Source organism: Stigmatopora nigra, chromosome 1 (genome assembly GCF_051989575.1).
Source record: "Stigmatopora nigra isolate UIUO_SnigA chromosome 1, RoL_Snig_1.1, whole genome shotgun sequence".
NCBI lineage: Eukaryota > Metazoa > Chordata > Actinopteri > Syngnathiformes > Syngnathidae > Stigmatopora > Stigmatopora nigra.
Genome location: NC_135508.1, coordinates 22,842,979 through 22,858,022, shown reverse-complemented (window position 1 = coordinate 22,858,022; position 15,044 = coordinate 22,842,979). Strand labels below are relative to the sequence as shown.

The following is a 15,044-nucleotide window of genomic DNA, read 5'->3' as shown; positions in this document are numbered from 1 at the left end:
GAGAGAGAGAGAGAGAGAGAGAGAGAGAGAGAGAGAGAGAGAGAGAGAGAGAGAGAGAGAGAGAGAGAGAGAGAGGAAGGAAGGACGGACTATGGCGAAAAGAATACGCCTGCGCATGAGACCATTAGTCAGCATCACCTGTTTTCTCACTCTTTCACTCTCTGTACGTCGCCTTGGCCTGAACCCTGTCGGATGTCATGTTGTCGCACATTTGTTCAAGGCCGGGAGCAACAGTCGCTGCAGCAAGCACGCGCTATATCTGCAAACAGCTCACGTACGCGAAGGGTGTCATCGTTTTAAACCAACCACTGCAGGCGCATTGCTGATCTTCTTCCCTGACAGCCAATCAAAAAAATAAATATAAAACAAATTCAAACGCTGGAGGGACGATATCACCTGTTACCAGGCAGGAAACTTGTTAGAAAGAGGAACCCGTCATGGGCTCTCTGGAAATTAATCTCATTTATAGCTAGGATTTTTTTCCCAAAGGATATTTGCTAAATAATACATTGACAAAAGGATTCTGATTTTGTCTGTTAGTAGTTGTGAAAATTGTTAAGATAGGTTTCTACCAAATGTGATTTTATATGTGTGAATTATTGTCTGTCTGTCTCTAAATGTGCTGTGGTTTACGGGTGACCAATCCAGGTTGCAGTTTGATGGGTTCCATTTCTCAATGACCTTGAACTGGATTAGCTTCATACAAAATGGGTGGCTTTGTTTGTAGGCAACATGCCAATGGCCTAATAAAGAAAACAGAAAGCTGATTAAAATAGATTTTGGGGGAGAATGATTCATACGGAAGAGGATTATGGGCACTGAAGAAGAAAAAAATATATATATCCTGAATTCTGAGATCGAAAGAATTCTGACTTTAAAAACTGAATTCTGAGATTAAAGTCAAAATGCTTCAAAGTCACAATTCTGATTTTTTTTGGTCTTTTTTTCCTTTCGTAAATTGAAAATTCGACATTAAAAAGAAAAGAAAAAGAATAAAAACACATTTAGTGTGAGTTGAGAATTTTGCTTTAAATTTGTTGTTTTTGTTGTGACCATAGTGCAACTCTTTGGCTGCCATTGACGGCAATGGACATCCAAGCCATTTTAACTCAAAGAGACTGGAAGTGATCATTCCCCTCCCACTTAAAATGGATTCCCATTTAAAGGTCTTTTCAATATCAATTGGCCTCTTTCACTAACAACCACAAGACATACTCTGTAATGTACTAGTTTGGCGGTGAATAAATTAAGCCAATGATAATTACTTAATGGCTTTTCTTGATAGGGGTTAAATGGCTGTGAATCGCCTAATATTGTGGCTGAAAAATAAGAGATTTAAAGTTATCATTCCCTTGCCAGTTAAACTAGTTTGTCGTCAATCGGTCTTTCCGGTATCAATTTTCCTCTTTTACTAACTTCCACAACACCAACTCTGTAACCTGGCCTGGCACTGAATGAGTTAAATTTATGACAAGCTTTCAAGGTCTGGCCACTGTCTCTGAAAGGGTTAAAGTGCTCCGTATGGCTTGAAATTTTGTCTGAGATTTTGAGGTGTTGTGGATTTGTTTTTTTTTGTTTTGTTTTTTTGTTAACTGCAAAATTAGTAACAGAATTAGCATCAAACGATGTTCGAGGCAGTCTTACAGAATCATGCATTTTACTTGATAGGAACATCATATTTTATAAACCCTTGTTTTGAAGTGAAAAGAATACTTCAGTCAATGCAGTCCATATTTTGGAAGGCGCAAGACTGTTAATTCTTTGGTCCACCAAGTTCATCATTAAACCCATGTCGGACTAACGGATAGCATGTTAGCTAAAACACCACAAACATTTTTGATTTCTTGAACACTCCAAAATGAATTCCCTTATATGTACAATGCATTTGATAGGAAGAAGAGTGTTAAAATGCACCTGCATTTTCTGTTTCTTTTCTGTCAGGTCTGAGTGGGGATCCAGCTGACTTGGAACGTCGCTGTCAGACCTTTGGCCAAAATTTCATCCCGCCAAAGAAGCCCAAGACCTTCCTTGAGCTTGTGTGGGAAGCCCTACAAGATGTCACGCTCATCATTTTGGAGATTGCTGCAATCATCTCCCTTGCCCTTTCTTTCTACCAGCCTCCTGGAGAGGATTCAGAGTGTAAGAGGAAGAATATAATTGGGAGGGCCGGGTTTAATAGATCTTTCTATGTGTCTGGGGGCAACCCAGGTCCAGGCAAAGCTGGTCTTTTCACATTTGTGGCTTTGAAACAAGTCTCATGTAACGTAAATTGGTTTTACAGAAGAAGTATTTTATCATTAGCGTGATGTATAGACTAGAAATCTTCATCAAACGCATCACATCACTCTTCTGATTCTCTTTGAATGTTTGCCATAACCACGCGTCTTTTCCCTGCCCAGTGTGTGGCAATTTGGCGGCAGGTGCAGAGGACGAAGGTGAGGGCGAGGCCAATTGGATTGAGGGTGCCGCCATCCTACTTTCCGTGGCATGCGTCGTCCTGGTGACGGCGTTTAACGATTGGTCCAAAGAGAAGCAGTTCCGGGGTCTGCAGAGTCGAATCGAACAGGAACAAAGGTTCACTGTAGTACGGAAAGGAAACGTCATTCAGATTCCCGTGGCTGACATGGTGGTGGGAGACATGGCACAGGTCAAATACGGTAAGCGGGTTACCAAATCGTCACAGCTGAGTATTTGCTGTACAATGAATAGTGTCATTTGAGGAATTTATTAGAAAAACCTACTATCATGGGTTTTGCAAACTAAATAAATGATAGAATCCTGTCAAAGGAGGCTCACACAGATCCCACATTATTGGAAATGTGCAATACAGACTTTTGGAACAGTTTGCCTATGCATAGTGGGGAAGACCATGGTACATCTACCATGGTAGCATCTAGGAATGCTTCTACATTTATAAATGAACCAATTCTACAAATTCTCACTTTGCGAAAAACCCTTTGATATGCAAACTACTGTTCCAAAATATGAACATGTATGTTACGAAATTGCCCAAAACGTAAACACATTTTCACTATTCATTATTTTATTTTGAAATTGTCACAGTCACGTTGCCTCCTGCAAACTTCCAACACTCCATGTTTTTTTTTTTTTTGTTTATGTAATTTTATGAGTGTAGTTAAAGCAACTTGATTCATTATTTAAAATTACTGGTACGAACATAATGAAGAATCTTATTATCCAGCCATGACCGATATTATAATTTACTGCTATATTGTATTGAAATCATAATTTGAAGTTGTGTGTTTACGTGAACAGAAATATTTATTGTATATTTGTTAATCTTTTTAATACATTAATACATCATTTTTCTTATCATTTCTATGTTTCGCCCATCTTTCATTAAAAAATTGGGCCGCTTTGATCATTTTTAAATGGTTTACCATATACAAGAAGTAAATGAACCTTTTGTCTGTTTTCAGGTGACCTATTGCCGGCCGATGGTATTTTAGTTCAAGGGAATGACCTGAAAATAGATGAGAGCTCCCTAACAGGAGAGTCGGACCATGTACGCAAATCTGTGGAAAAGGACCCAATGCTGCTCTCAGGTTGCTTTTTCCAATAATCATTGTAATTCTGTAGATATATTATTCAATGTTGGTACTTTGAAGAGTGCCCCATTGTGGTTGCGGATGAAGTGAATTAGTCTTTGTTAATCAGAGCATTAAATAGATGATTGACGTCACTCTCGTACAGTATTTGCTCCCATTCATGGTGATTTTTCTGAGCTGGACTTCCTCATGAAGTATCTGTTTCTGTTTAACCATTTCAGGAAGAGGATTCACTATAGAGGACATATATTCAAAAGTGGACATTCAAACCTTTAACCCTTTACATTTTTTTATTCATGCTAATGAAAAAGCTTTTTTTTAACACTTACAATCTTTAACCCAAGTGACTATTTTAATCATTACAAAACATAGGTAGGAAAACATCATTTTATTACTTTTCAACTATGAATCATTACAATACTTGTTTTTATTATGTAAACCGAGCATAATAATTAGTATAATGTTAATTAAATGTGGAAAAAATTGTGAAATTAAAAGTGAAAAATGAATGAACACAAACTAGATATACAAAGTATGCACTGGATAGCCTCCTGACTACCAGGAAAAAAATGTCTAATCACAATTATTTTCAAATTCCCCAACCTATGTGAAGAAATTGGAATACTGCACAATAAATTTGGTATCATTGGAAAGATCTGAATGTCATTTATAGAGCACAAAATGTGATTGTTAATGGAATTGGATGCATTGGGTTCCAGATATTTAGGTTTAAAAATGTCCTCTACTTAAGACAAATTGAAACTACTGGTAGTCAGGAGGTTATGTCCCCAAGTAGACCTCTAAAGTTGATTTTTTTCACCGCCCATAGTATTTAACTCATTGCCTCCCATTGACAAGGATACTCGACTAATCAATTTAAGCCCGGAAGACTGTCTGTGAATGCTCATGTCGGTAGACGTCCAATCCATTTTGAATTCCTGTGAAAATGGCACCATATGAGTTAAAAATTAGTGTCCCCTAAGGATAAAGGAAAAAAAGTTCATTTTTATGATATTACTGAACATTTCTTACATTCTGCTTTAAAGTGATGTGGAACTAAATGAAATAAAACAAAATCTCTTTGAATATCTAGGTACTCACGTGATGGAAGGTTCGGGCCGGATGTTGGTGACGGCTGTTGGCGTAAACTCCCAAACGGGCATCATCTTCACTCTTTTGGGAGCTGGCGAAGTGGAGGAAGATGGGAAAGAAAAAAAAGGTAAATGTGGCAAAAATGTGAAAACAAAACAAAAAATCCAGCAACACATAATGAGAGGTTTACTAACTAAAGGCGTATTCACATCTGTAATGTTTGGTCTTGACCAAATCTTAAAGGTCGTTGGTGCGCAATTTTTGGGCTGGTTTAATCCCAAACCAGCAAACACTGGCGCATACCAAACAGAATGTCTTCCATATATTTTTACATAAAGTCTATGAAAAAGAGCACCAGTGCTGCAAACTGGAGCTCCATGATTGTTTAGTTCCTGGTGGGTTACCCCACCTAGATCGTTTTAGAACGATGTTTGCACATGCAGTTTTGTTTTCAAATCTTAGGTTGCTTGCATAAATTTCAGCATGAAAAGGAAACGCACCAGAAAAATTCAAAAGGATTTTTGTACGAACCCAATAAAGCTAATTACTATGTACCATCCTGGTGTGAATACGCCTTAACTCTCAAGTATGAATTAAACTACCGTATTTTCACGACTATAAGGCGCACTTAAAAGTCCTAAATTTTCTTCAAAATAGACGGGGCGCTTTATAATCCAGTTTGCCTTATATATGGCAAAAAAATTAAAATGTGTCATTCATTGAGGGTGTGCCTTATAGTCGGGAAAATACCCGTATTTTCCCGACTATAAGGCGTACTTAAAAGTCTTAAATTTTCTCCAAACTAGACAGGGTGCTTTATAATCCAGTTTGCCTTATATATGGCAAAAAAAATAAAATGTGTCATTCATTGAGGGTGCGCCTTATAATGCAGTGCGCCTTATAGTCGTGAAAATACGGTAGTCCAATCTCAGAAATAATTTTCACCAGCTCTAAATCATCTAACAAATACGCACCCATCACAAATATATAAGTTGGTGGGCACATGAGAGATATACCTCACCGATTCCAGATAAGAGCTTGAAGAGGAAATATGCCAGTTTAACCTCATAGATAATTTAGCCCACATCCTCTCCACTCCCTGTTTTCCCACTTTGCTGTCTGTCTCAGATTGTCACGCCTCCTCTTGGCTGCTGCTAATCCACCTTCTTCTATTACTCTTACTTGCTTTTACCTACTTGTTTACCTCTGCATTTGCCCTATTTCACGTTCTCACATGCTTGCCTCTCTTAATCTGAGAGCATCTGTAGATTGAATCAATTATTGAGACTGCGGCACAGAGTGTAGAAAGACAGAGACACTGTGGAAAAAGTGTCGCTCGTTCAAACCTTCTCTTTCTCCACAAATCCTTCAAACTCTCAATGTTAGCCAGTGTGTTAAGAAACAAAAAGTACCATCGTCATCATAGTGGTCGAATATTCAAATGTTTTTTATTCTAGTGTAACCCAGGTTGCGAAGTGCAGATATGGCCACTGTCTTTGCAGCCTCAACCATTCAGGCAGTCACTTACTGGATCTAATGTATTATTTACTAAACTTCATGTCATGAATTGTTGATTTTTCTCCTCATGCAGTAGGTGTGCTTTTTCTTTTTCGTTTGCTTCACGTTTGACGCCTCTTATGCCCCTAAATGGACGCCAGTCTGAAAACAGACATAAACTTTAAATTTTTGTTCTCGTATGCCTTTTTTTTTTTGCCAAATTCTCTCACGTGTCCTCAAAACCTTCTTTCCTATACGATTCCCCAAACAGAGGACAATACTCAGTTGTTGATCTCCACAGATGCAAGTTACAGCACAGTCACCAATGGTACGTGAGCGCACAGTTGTTGTCCTGCCCTCCTCGCTCCCTTTAGCAAGTAAACAGACCCCAGTGCATCGTAGCGTGACCGTGTCAATGACCTATGAAGAACTTTAGCGTGTTCTGTATAATGTCTTTTCACCCAGTGTTGGATGATGTGAGTGTCTTCATTACTGTTCCCTCTCAATATTATCTCATTGTGGGTTGGAAATGTGACTTAGGTTGTCCGCATAGCATATACATGAATTGCTGACGACAACACACTTTAAGTTAAATCTGTCTTTGTGTATTGATGTCTTTGTCTGATGCACGCTTTCTCCACAGGAAAACAACCTGATGGCACAGTGGAGAACAACCAGAACAAAGGTAATGCAATGATATGTAATCTAGACGTGTTTTAGACGTGAAATTGCAGATGCATTTTTAACTGGTTGACACGGGGAAACCTTATAAGGCCAGGGGTTCAGAAAATGAGAAGAGATGATATATAGATATATACAGGGTGACCCAAAAGATGCGTACCCATCAGTTTAGAACATGTTTCCATTGGTACACATCTTTTTGGGTCACCCTCATTTTCGGAACCGCTTTATCCTCATTAGTGTCACAGGGGTGCTGGAGCCAATCCCAGCTTTCTCTGGGCAAGTGGCGGGGGACACCCTGAATCGGTGGCCAGCCGATTGCAGGGCAAGAGGGGACAAAGAGTCTTCTAAGCCAAGAGTGTTCTACCATGCATGTTTTTGGAATGTGTGAGGAAATGGGAGAACCCTTAGGAAACCCACACAGGCCCGGGGAGAACACGCAAACTCCACACAGGCGTTTTTATTCGATTTAGTGCTGATATTGTTCGTTCCCGGTTGTGACAGGTTTGCTTGCTTTGGAGTTGTCCGACCTTTCTTAATGATGTCCAGCTTTTTTTTTCTTGAAAAGTCCATCTTGAAAATGGCTTTGACAGTAAATCTGCAAACAAATCAATTTCTCCTACTTCTTGTGAGTGATTATGAGAAAATGTGGCCGTCAATGATTATAAACAGTGGGGAGAATGGAACAGTGGACACTTCATGTTTTTCGTTTTCATTTAAAAGTTGCAATTTTTTTATAGTCATCAGATGCCTGCAATATTCTGACAATTTTGTGCGTCTGATTCAGCCAAGAAGCAGGACGGGGGCGTGGCAATGGAGATGCAGCCCCTAAAGAGTGCAGAGGGAGGGGAAGTAGAGGACAGAGAGAAGAAGAAGACCAATGTACCCAAGAAGGAAAAGAGTGTCTTGCAGGGCAAGCTCACCAAACTTGCAGTTCAAATTGGAAAAGCAGGTAGGGATTGTTTCTTCTGGGCTAAGATTGTGTGAACATATTTGCTCCTGGACTATCCTAAATGTATTGGATAAAGAAAGAAAATAAAGGAACTAACAAATTGGAAATTCTATTACAGGTTTGGTGATGTCCGCAATTACTGTCATCATTTTGGTTCTCTACTTTGTCATTGACACCTTTGTCGTTGAGGGTTAGTATGTGTGCACATCTCACTAGGCAAAAGCTCAAGTCATAAAAGCTGAAAGTTATTTCATTTATTCCAGGTCAGGTGTGGGTAACAGAATGCACACCAGTCTACGTGCAATACTTTGTCAAGTTTTTCATTATTGGAGTCACTGTATTGGTGGTGGCGGTCCCTGAGGGTTTACCGCTTGCCGTTACCATCTCATTGGCCTACTCGGTCAAGGTAAAGTGTCTTATTCAAGAGAATTAGTTGAAAAAAAATACAGAAAATATTTGACAAAATGCATCTAAAATGGACCCAGCATTACATTATAATAAGTATATTGCTATAACATAACTTGCACACCATGTTATGATAGCAGCTATGAATCAGGCTAATGTCAGTCATCATTGCAAGTGATTAATACTGAAACACAATTCAATCTGCTCATCATCGCATTTTGTTTGCCAGAAAATGATGAAAGACAACAACCTTGTACGCCACCTGGACGCATGTGAGACCATGGGCAATGCCACAGCCATCTGTTCGGACAAAACAGGCACGCTCACCACCAACCGAATGACTGTGGTCCAAGCCCACATAGGTCAGTAAACACAAGGAAAATGCAGTGTCATATACAATATGGTGATGACACATTGATGTGCTACCATGCCTCACTAGTGGTTAAAATTTGTTCAATTGTTGTTTTCTAGGCGACGTACACCACCGTTTGGTCCCAGATCCTGGACAGGTGAACCCTCGGACAATGGATCTAATAGTCCACGCCATTTCCATCAACAGTGCCTACACCTCCAAGATCTTAGTGAGTCCTGCTGATATCATTATGTTCCAAAAATGCACATTTCCTCTCTCTGTGTTTGTATTCCATTCTGTTCTATTTGCCTTTTATTAGCCACCAGATGTGGAGGGCGGTCTGGCAAAGCAGGTGGGCAACAAGACAGAGTGTGGCCTTCTAGGATTTGTCTTAGACCTCCAACAAGACTATACTCCCGTCAGAGAGCAAATCCCAGAGGAGAGATTATACAAGGTAGGGATGACCACTGTATCCACCACAGCATCCATTTTTGCATGTTTCTATAGTAATAATGAAGGTCGTGATTACTAGAATTCTCTCTGAGGATGACTCACAGATGTGTGAACAAGAGGTGGTTGGTGTCAGCTTTGTACCACACAAGGAAGCTCGACTATTGCCTTACTAAGACTCAGGATAGTGATATTTAAAACAAGTATTTTTTAAGGATACATAAAAAATGATTGTCACCGTAAAAAACGAGCAAGAAAACCAAAGTTGCATTTCATCATAGCAGGAACTAGCAGAGAAGTATATGGAAATAAAAAAAAACATCATTACTGTCTAAATAGAGAATCTTAACAATAAAAACTTTCATGGTGACACTGTGTGGCGAGCCAAACAAATGGAAAAAGTTGTTTAATGCTCTTAAGGATAAAGTACCAATAGAGCCAAATCAGTATTGTGGCAGTCTAAGAATGAATGGTCTGGTTCTTGAGCAAAAGAAAAATGAGCAAAAGCATGTTTAAAAGTCAGGCTTTTATCATTAACTGCCAACCCAGATACTCAAAGAGGATGTGTTGTGTCATTTTCTGAACCGCTTTATCCTCATTAGGGTCACGGGGGGTGCTGGAGCCTATCCCAGCTGACTTTGGGCCAGAGGCGAGGACACCCTGAATCGGTGGCCAGCCGATCAAATCCCTTTATTCTGCACTAACTAACGCGCAAAAAAACACTGAAAAAAATGCAACGCTCCGCTCATTGTTTGAAGGTATCTTTCCATGCTGTTCTCATAAGCAGCCTCCCGTGTCTTGGCCACCTGGCTGTCTCGTATGCTCGTATTTAAAAAAAAATCTCATATCTCAAGGCAAATATTTGCTCTGAATTTTACTCATATGTCAAATTCCTCATATGTATTACAGTAATACCATTTCTTTTGCTTTTAGGTGTTCACCTTTAACTCGGTGCGTAAATCTATGAGTACTGTGATAAAGCTGCCAGATGGTTCCTTCCGTCTCTACAGCAAAGGAGCTTCTGAAATCATGCTGAAAAAGTGAGTAGAAGCAGGGATAATATGTCACACCGATGCAGATTTCCCCTCTTTCAATAAAGTATTCTTTCCCTCCTCAGGTGTTCTTACATTCTAGATGCCAACGGGGAGCCACGTAGTTTCCGTCCAAGGGACAGAGATGAGATGGTTAAACAGGTGAATGATTTAATTTCTCATTTAATTTTCCTAACTGCTTTATCCTCGTTAGGTTTGCGGGGGTGCGGGAGCCAATCCCAGCTGTGGCGGCAAACACCCCGAATCAGTAGCCAGCCAATAGCAGGGCACAAGTAGACGGATAAACACCCACACTCACCCCCATACGTAGGCGCAATTTAGTGTGTCCAATCAGCCTACCATGCATGTTCTTGGAATGTGGGAGGAAACCGGAGTACCCGGAGAAAACCCACGCAGGCCTGGGGAGAACATGCAAACTCCACACAGCTCAGCTTACCTGGACTTGAACCCAAGACCCCAGACCTGCAAGGCCGACGTTATATCCACACGCTCTACCGGGCCACCCATGATTTAATTTGGCTACTACAAGTATGTGTATTTTTCCTCCATAATTTAAAGAATCACTCATTTTTAAAACAACTAAGAAAGGGCCATCAATTAATGGAAGGGTAAAGAACATCTATTGTTATCACACTTCAGAGGACACGGAGTTGAGGGAGCATACGAGCCAACTTCATTTCTATTTTTAGACTTTGCAGACCCCTATAGGAACAGTTTATAAAAAGCAGCAAATCTGGACTCAAGGCTGCCCTCAATTCTTATGTCGTGTCAAGTTTTTCATTTATATAATGCCTATTTTCTTACTATGCCACTCGATGATGTAATGCAGCGTTTTCCGACCACTGTGCCACAGCACACTGGTGTGCCATGAGCATTGCTCAGTTATGCCGTAAGAATTTACAAAGAGTCATAAATTGTAATATTCCGAAAGAAAAATCTTAATGTTACGAGATCAAAATCTAACTATAACAAATGAGAGTAAAATTGAAATAGGACGAGCATTACATCATAGGCTTACTATTATAAGATTCAAATTTTAAAATGTTGAAATTTAAATTCAAAATCGTCCAGATGTTCTTTAAATCCACAGATTCATTCACCATTCCAGAGACAAACAGTACTTTTATTTCCCTTCTCATCTCTTCCTCCATCACTTCAGCAATAGGAGTGATCAGGTTGTTTAGTATTTTGCCCGACGTGCCACTAAACACTTATTTAATGGACAGGTAGGTGGTCGTAGTTAGCAAACTGAAAGAGGCGAACAAACAATTTTCCCGGTTGTAACAGGCTTGCTACCTTCGGACTTGACCACCCTTTCTGAATGATGTCCATTTTTTCTGAAAAAGTCAGTCTGGAAATTGGTTTTGTCAGCAAATCCGCATCCAAATCCATTTGTTTTCCTCCGTCGGCCATTGTGGGTGGAGTTTGCAAGTTCTGGCTGGCTCGCTCTGGCTTTGGCTCGCCTACTCTATCACTAGCCTATCATAGTTGGTGAAAGCAATGACGTATCTCAACGCCTGTGAGAAGGCCTTGGTGTCACCAAATTAAATTCTGATTGGTTAAAGCAACAGTCTTATTGACACTTGTTTAATGCAGCAAAGCCTGCAGAACTGATTGTGAAGGCCTTGAGGCAGATTTCTGTCCCTGGCAACAAATAATGGCTGAAATGTGATTGGTTAAATGCTTCAATATGAAACCACTCATCTGGAAGCGGTGCAACCAGGGGGAAAAGCAATGAAAGGAAGCTAACAGGCAATTTGGAATTATTTATTAAGTATTCATGGGCAAAATATAATTTACATCAGTCTGTGATTCAGATATTTATTAGGCCAGCAGAGAAGGCCTTAAAGGCCCTGACGGCACACCACTGGAAACTGAAGTTATCTCAAAGTCTTCAACTTTTATTTGATGTTAAGTCTGTGACCACAAAAGTTATCTTTGTTGCAGATGTTAGCAAATTGAAGTAATATTGATATGCAGGCATGAAAATGGGGATTGACCCAATCACAGGGAAACAGAGAGGCTAGGGACAGTGGGGGTAACTGAAAAGGCTTAATTGAAAAAAGAAAATACAAATACAAACAAAGGCAATAAATCACTTCTCACTTTGTTATACTTGCCATCAAATTTCTAGATCAGTCTAAATTATTCACAAGCAGAAAGTGAGCACTATTTGCGATACTAACCGTCTTGGTGACAGGCGTGTTGACCTGCCTTGCGGCTACCTTAGTTGATGCCGTGAGAAAAAAAATGCTCTTCTCCTTAGACAACTGTCCTCCCGCCCACTTATTTTGCTTGCATTGTGGAAGCTTTATGCCTCGCCAGCTTATCATCGTATATTGTCCTTCTCTGCTGTCTTGACTAGTCTGGGGGCTAAAGGGTGCTTTCCCTCTCAGCGTTGTCAGAAAGAATACCAGAAAAAAAGCTCAAAAGTCACCAGTTATTATCATCATCTGGAAAGACAATGAGTTTTTATTCACGCACTGGCTGCTGCCATTGACACCCATGGACATCCAATCTATTTTGACTGGGTGAAATTGGCTTAGACGTCTAGCACAATCTATAGCATGAAATGGATTAAATACTATTTTATTCATTCATTTTCTGAACCGCCTATCCTCACAAGGATCACAGCGGGGAGCTGGAGCCTATCCAAGCAAATGACGGGCAATAGGTAGAGGACACCTTCAATTGGCGGCCAGCCAACTGCAGGGCACAAGGACACAGACAACCATGCGCACAATTTTGGAATGTGGGAGGAAACCGGAGTACCCGGAGGAAACCCACGCAGGCCAGGGGAGAACATGCAAACTCCACACAGGTGGATCGACCTGTCTGAATGCAATTTATTTTCATTTAATTCGTTTTTATTCAAAATGTCTTAACCCAATATGGCCAAATGAGTCATAATTGATACATACATTTTGAACATTTTATTATAATAAAAGTGATATATCAGATAAATACAATAGAAATTTATGACAAACTGCATTTGATATTTTGTGGCCTTTTTGTTCCAAGAGGCCATTAAAGGCTCAGAGTTGAAATAATTACAATTTCCTGTCCATTATTTAGTTTAAATGGTCAAATACTTTAGGTTTTTTTTAAAACGACTTGGGTTGAAGGTCTTAAGTGTTAATATTTGAATAGCTGTCCACTACAGTATCTACTGCATTGAATAGCTTAAATATACTAGTAGCTTCTTTGCTCAATTGTTATGATCATTTCACTAAACAGGTGATCGAGCCAATGGCATGTGAGGGCCTGAGGACCATTTGCATCGCATATCGTGACCTACCCTCCAACCCAGAACCCGACTGGGAAAATGAAGGCGAAATAGTGACCGAGTTGACGTGCATCACCGTGGTTGGGATTGAGGATCCTGTAAGACCGGAGGTAGGAGTCTACCATTGACTGCCATTAATAATACAGGACATGGACAAATGCTGTCTTTAGAAGGTAATCTCCTCATGTTTCTGCGTCCACCAATTGTCCCAAGGTACCCGATGCCATCCGGAAGTGTCAGCGCGCCGGCATCACTGTGCGGATGGTGACTGGCGATAACATTAACACAGCCCGGGCCATTGCTGCCAAATGTGGAATCATCCATCCCGGGGATGACTTTATCTGTCTTGAGGGCAAAGACTTCAACCGACGAATCAGAAATGAGAAAGGAGAGGTGAGTGGCGGCATGTTGTATTTTGCATGTTTCCTTAATCGTATTTAAAGGTTCATCTCAGAACAATGACAAATTCCAGTAGTGGCAATGTTTATTCTGCTGTAATACATGACTAGTCTAGTGGTTCAAGTCTGCCCCGCAGTTCTGAGATTGTGATATGTTACAACATTCTTGTGTTGATTTTCAGTAGATACATCAGTTATGTTATGAATGATAATTTAATGACTTTACACCCAAATGACTAGGTTTAAATGTTCAGGGGTAAAAGGCAGTGCATTTAGATTTTTGTGTCAACGCAAAGTTCGCTGCACAAGTTTGTTATTTTCTTTGTTTTAACTTTCGACCGACCAGTCCCCACCCAAATAGGCTTTCCGCCAAATGTATGGAATACTATGTGGCATCTACATGGGTGAATGAAAACACAGTTTTTTACAAGACCTTAGAAGTGGTGAAAGTTCCTGAACAATAGTTGGTAGTCTAATACGATTTTAATGAATATTTAATCAAGGTACAGGCAGAACTCTGGGAATGTGTGACGAGTTTATTAAAAATCGTATCAATATTATGCATGGAACCCTCTGAATCATTGTAGGATTCAATTCTTTGACACATTATTGTTATTATCTGAATTTCTTTTTTTATCTGGTAATTTTAGTCAAACAGTGTTACCTTGATTTCAAATGTCGCAATGTACATCTTTAATGGTTTGCGAGGTGTTACTTTGGAGTGAGATGAACTAGAAAAAAAAAGTTGTGTATCTCCCTCACTTCATGTTGAATTGAATGCTTTTATTGTCATTATACAATTATAATGAGATTTAAAGCTTCACCACAAAGGGCACAAATAACAACAACAAACAAACAGACAAATAAATAAGCAATAAAATAAATCATAGATGAATAATCAATAAATAAGTAATGAATATTTAGGTAGTCCTCAACATAAATAAGTAGGGTAGTGCATAAAAAAACATTCAAATGAAAAGATAAATAATTATATATAATAAATAAATACATAAATAGTCTATAAATAAGTAATAAATAAATACACAAATAGTCAATAAATATGTAATAAATAAATACACAAATAGTCAATAAATAAGTAATAAACAAATACATAAATAGTCAGTAAATAAAAAAAAATAAACACAAATAAATCAGTAATAAATAAACAAGTAGTGCTCTAAAAAATAGATGAGTAGTAGTCAACATAATAGATAAGTAGTAGTTAGTCAACATAATAGTTAAGCAGTAGTCAACATAATAAATAAGTAGTAACAACATGGATAAGGAGAAATTTCTTGAATATGCGATGA

At 39.3% G+C, this 15,044-nt stretch overlaps 1 protein-coding gene across 1 annotated transcript in view; it reads left to right on the top strand.

Annotated features, from left to right (window-relative positions):
* atp2b3b (ATPase plasma membrane Ca2+ transporting 3b) overlaps positions 1 to 15,044 on the top strand; it is a 55,165-nt gene that overhangs the window by 17,284 nt on the left and 22,837 nt on the right. The window contains exons 4-19 of the mRNA XM_077721340.1: positions 1,942 to 2,139; positions 2,400 to 2,657; positions 3,441 to 3,566; positions 4,663 to 4,788; positions 6,430 to 6,486; positions 6,802 to 6,843; positions 7,627 to 7,791; positions 7,910 to 7,981; positions 8,055 to 8,197; positions 8,426 to 8,558; positions 8,668 to 8,777; positions 8,868 to 9,002; positions 9,932 to 10,038; positions 10,116 to 10,191; positions 13,288 to 13,446; positions 13,550 to 13,729. Of these exons, the coding sequence (XP_077577466.1) occupies positions 1,942 to 2,139; positions 2,400 to 2,657; positions 3,441 to 3,566; positions 4,663 to 4,788; positions 6,430 to 6,486; positions 6,802 to 6,843; positions 7,627 to 7,791; positions 7,910 to 7,981; positions 8,055 to 8,197; positions 8,426 to 8,558; positions 8,668 to 8,777; positions 8,868 to 9,002; positions 9,932 to 10,038; positions 10,116 to 10,191; positions 13,288 to 13,446; positions 13,550 to 13,729 (2,087 nt within the window). The remainder of the gene's footprint in view (positions 1 to 1,941; positions 2,140 to 2,399; positions 2,658 to 3,440; positions 3,567 to 4,662; positions 4,789 to 6,429; positions 6,487 to 6,801; positions 6,844 to 7,626; positions 7,792 to 7,909; positions 7,982 to 8,054; positions 8,198 to 8,425; positions 8,559 to 8,667; positions 8,778 to 8,867; positions 9,003 to 9,931; positions 10,039 to 10,115; positions 10,192 to 13,287; positions 13,447 to 13,549; positions 13,730 to 15,044) is intronic.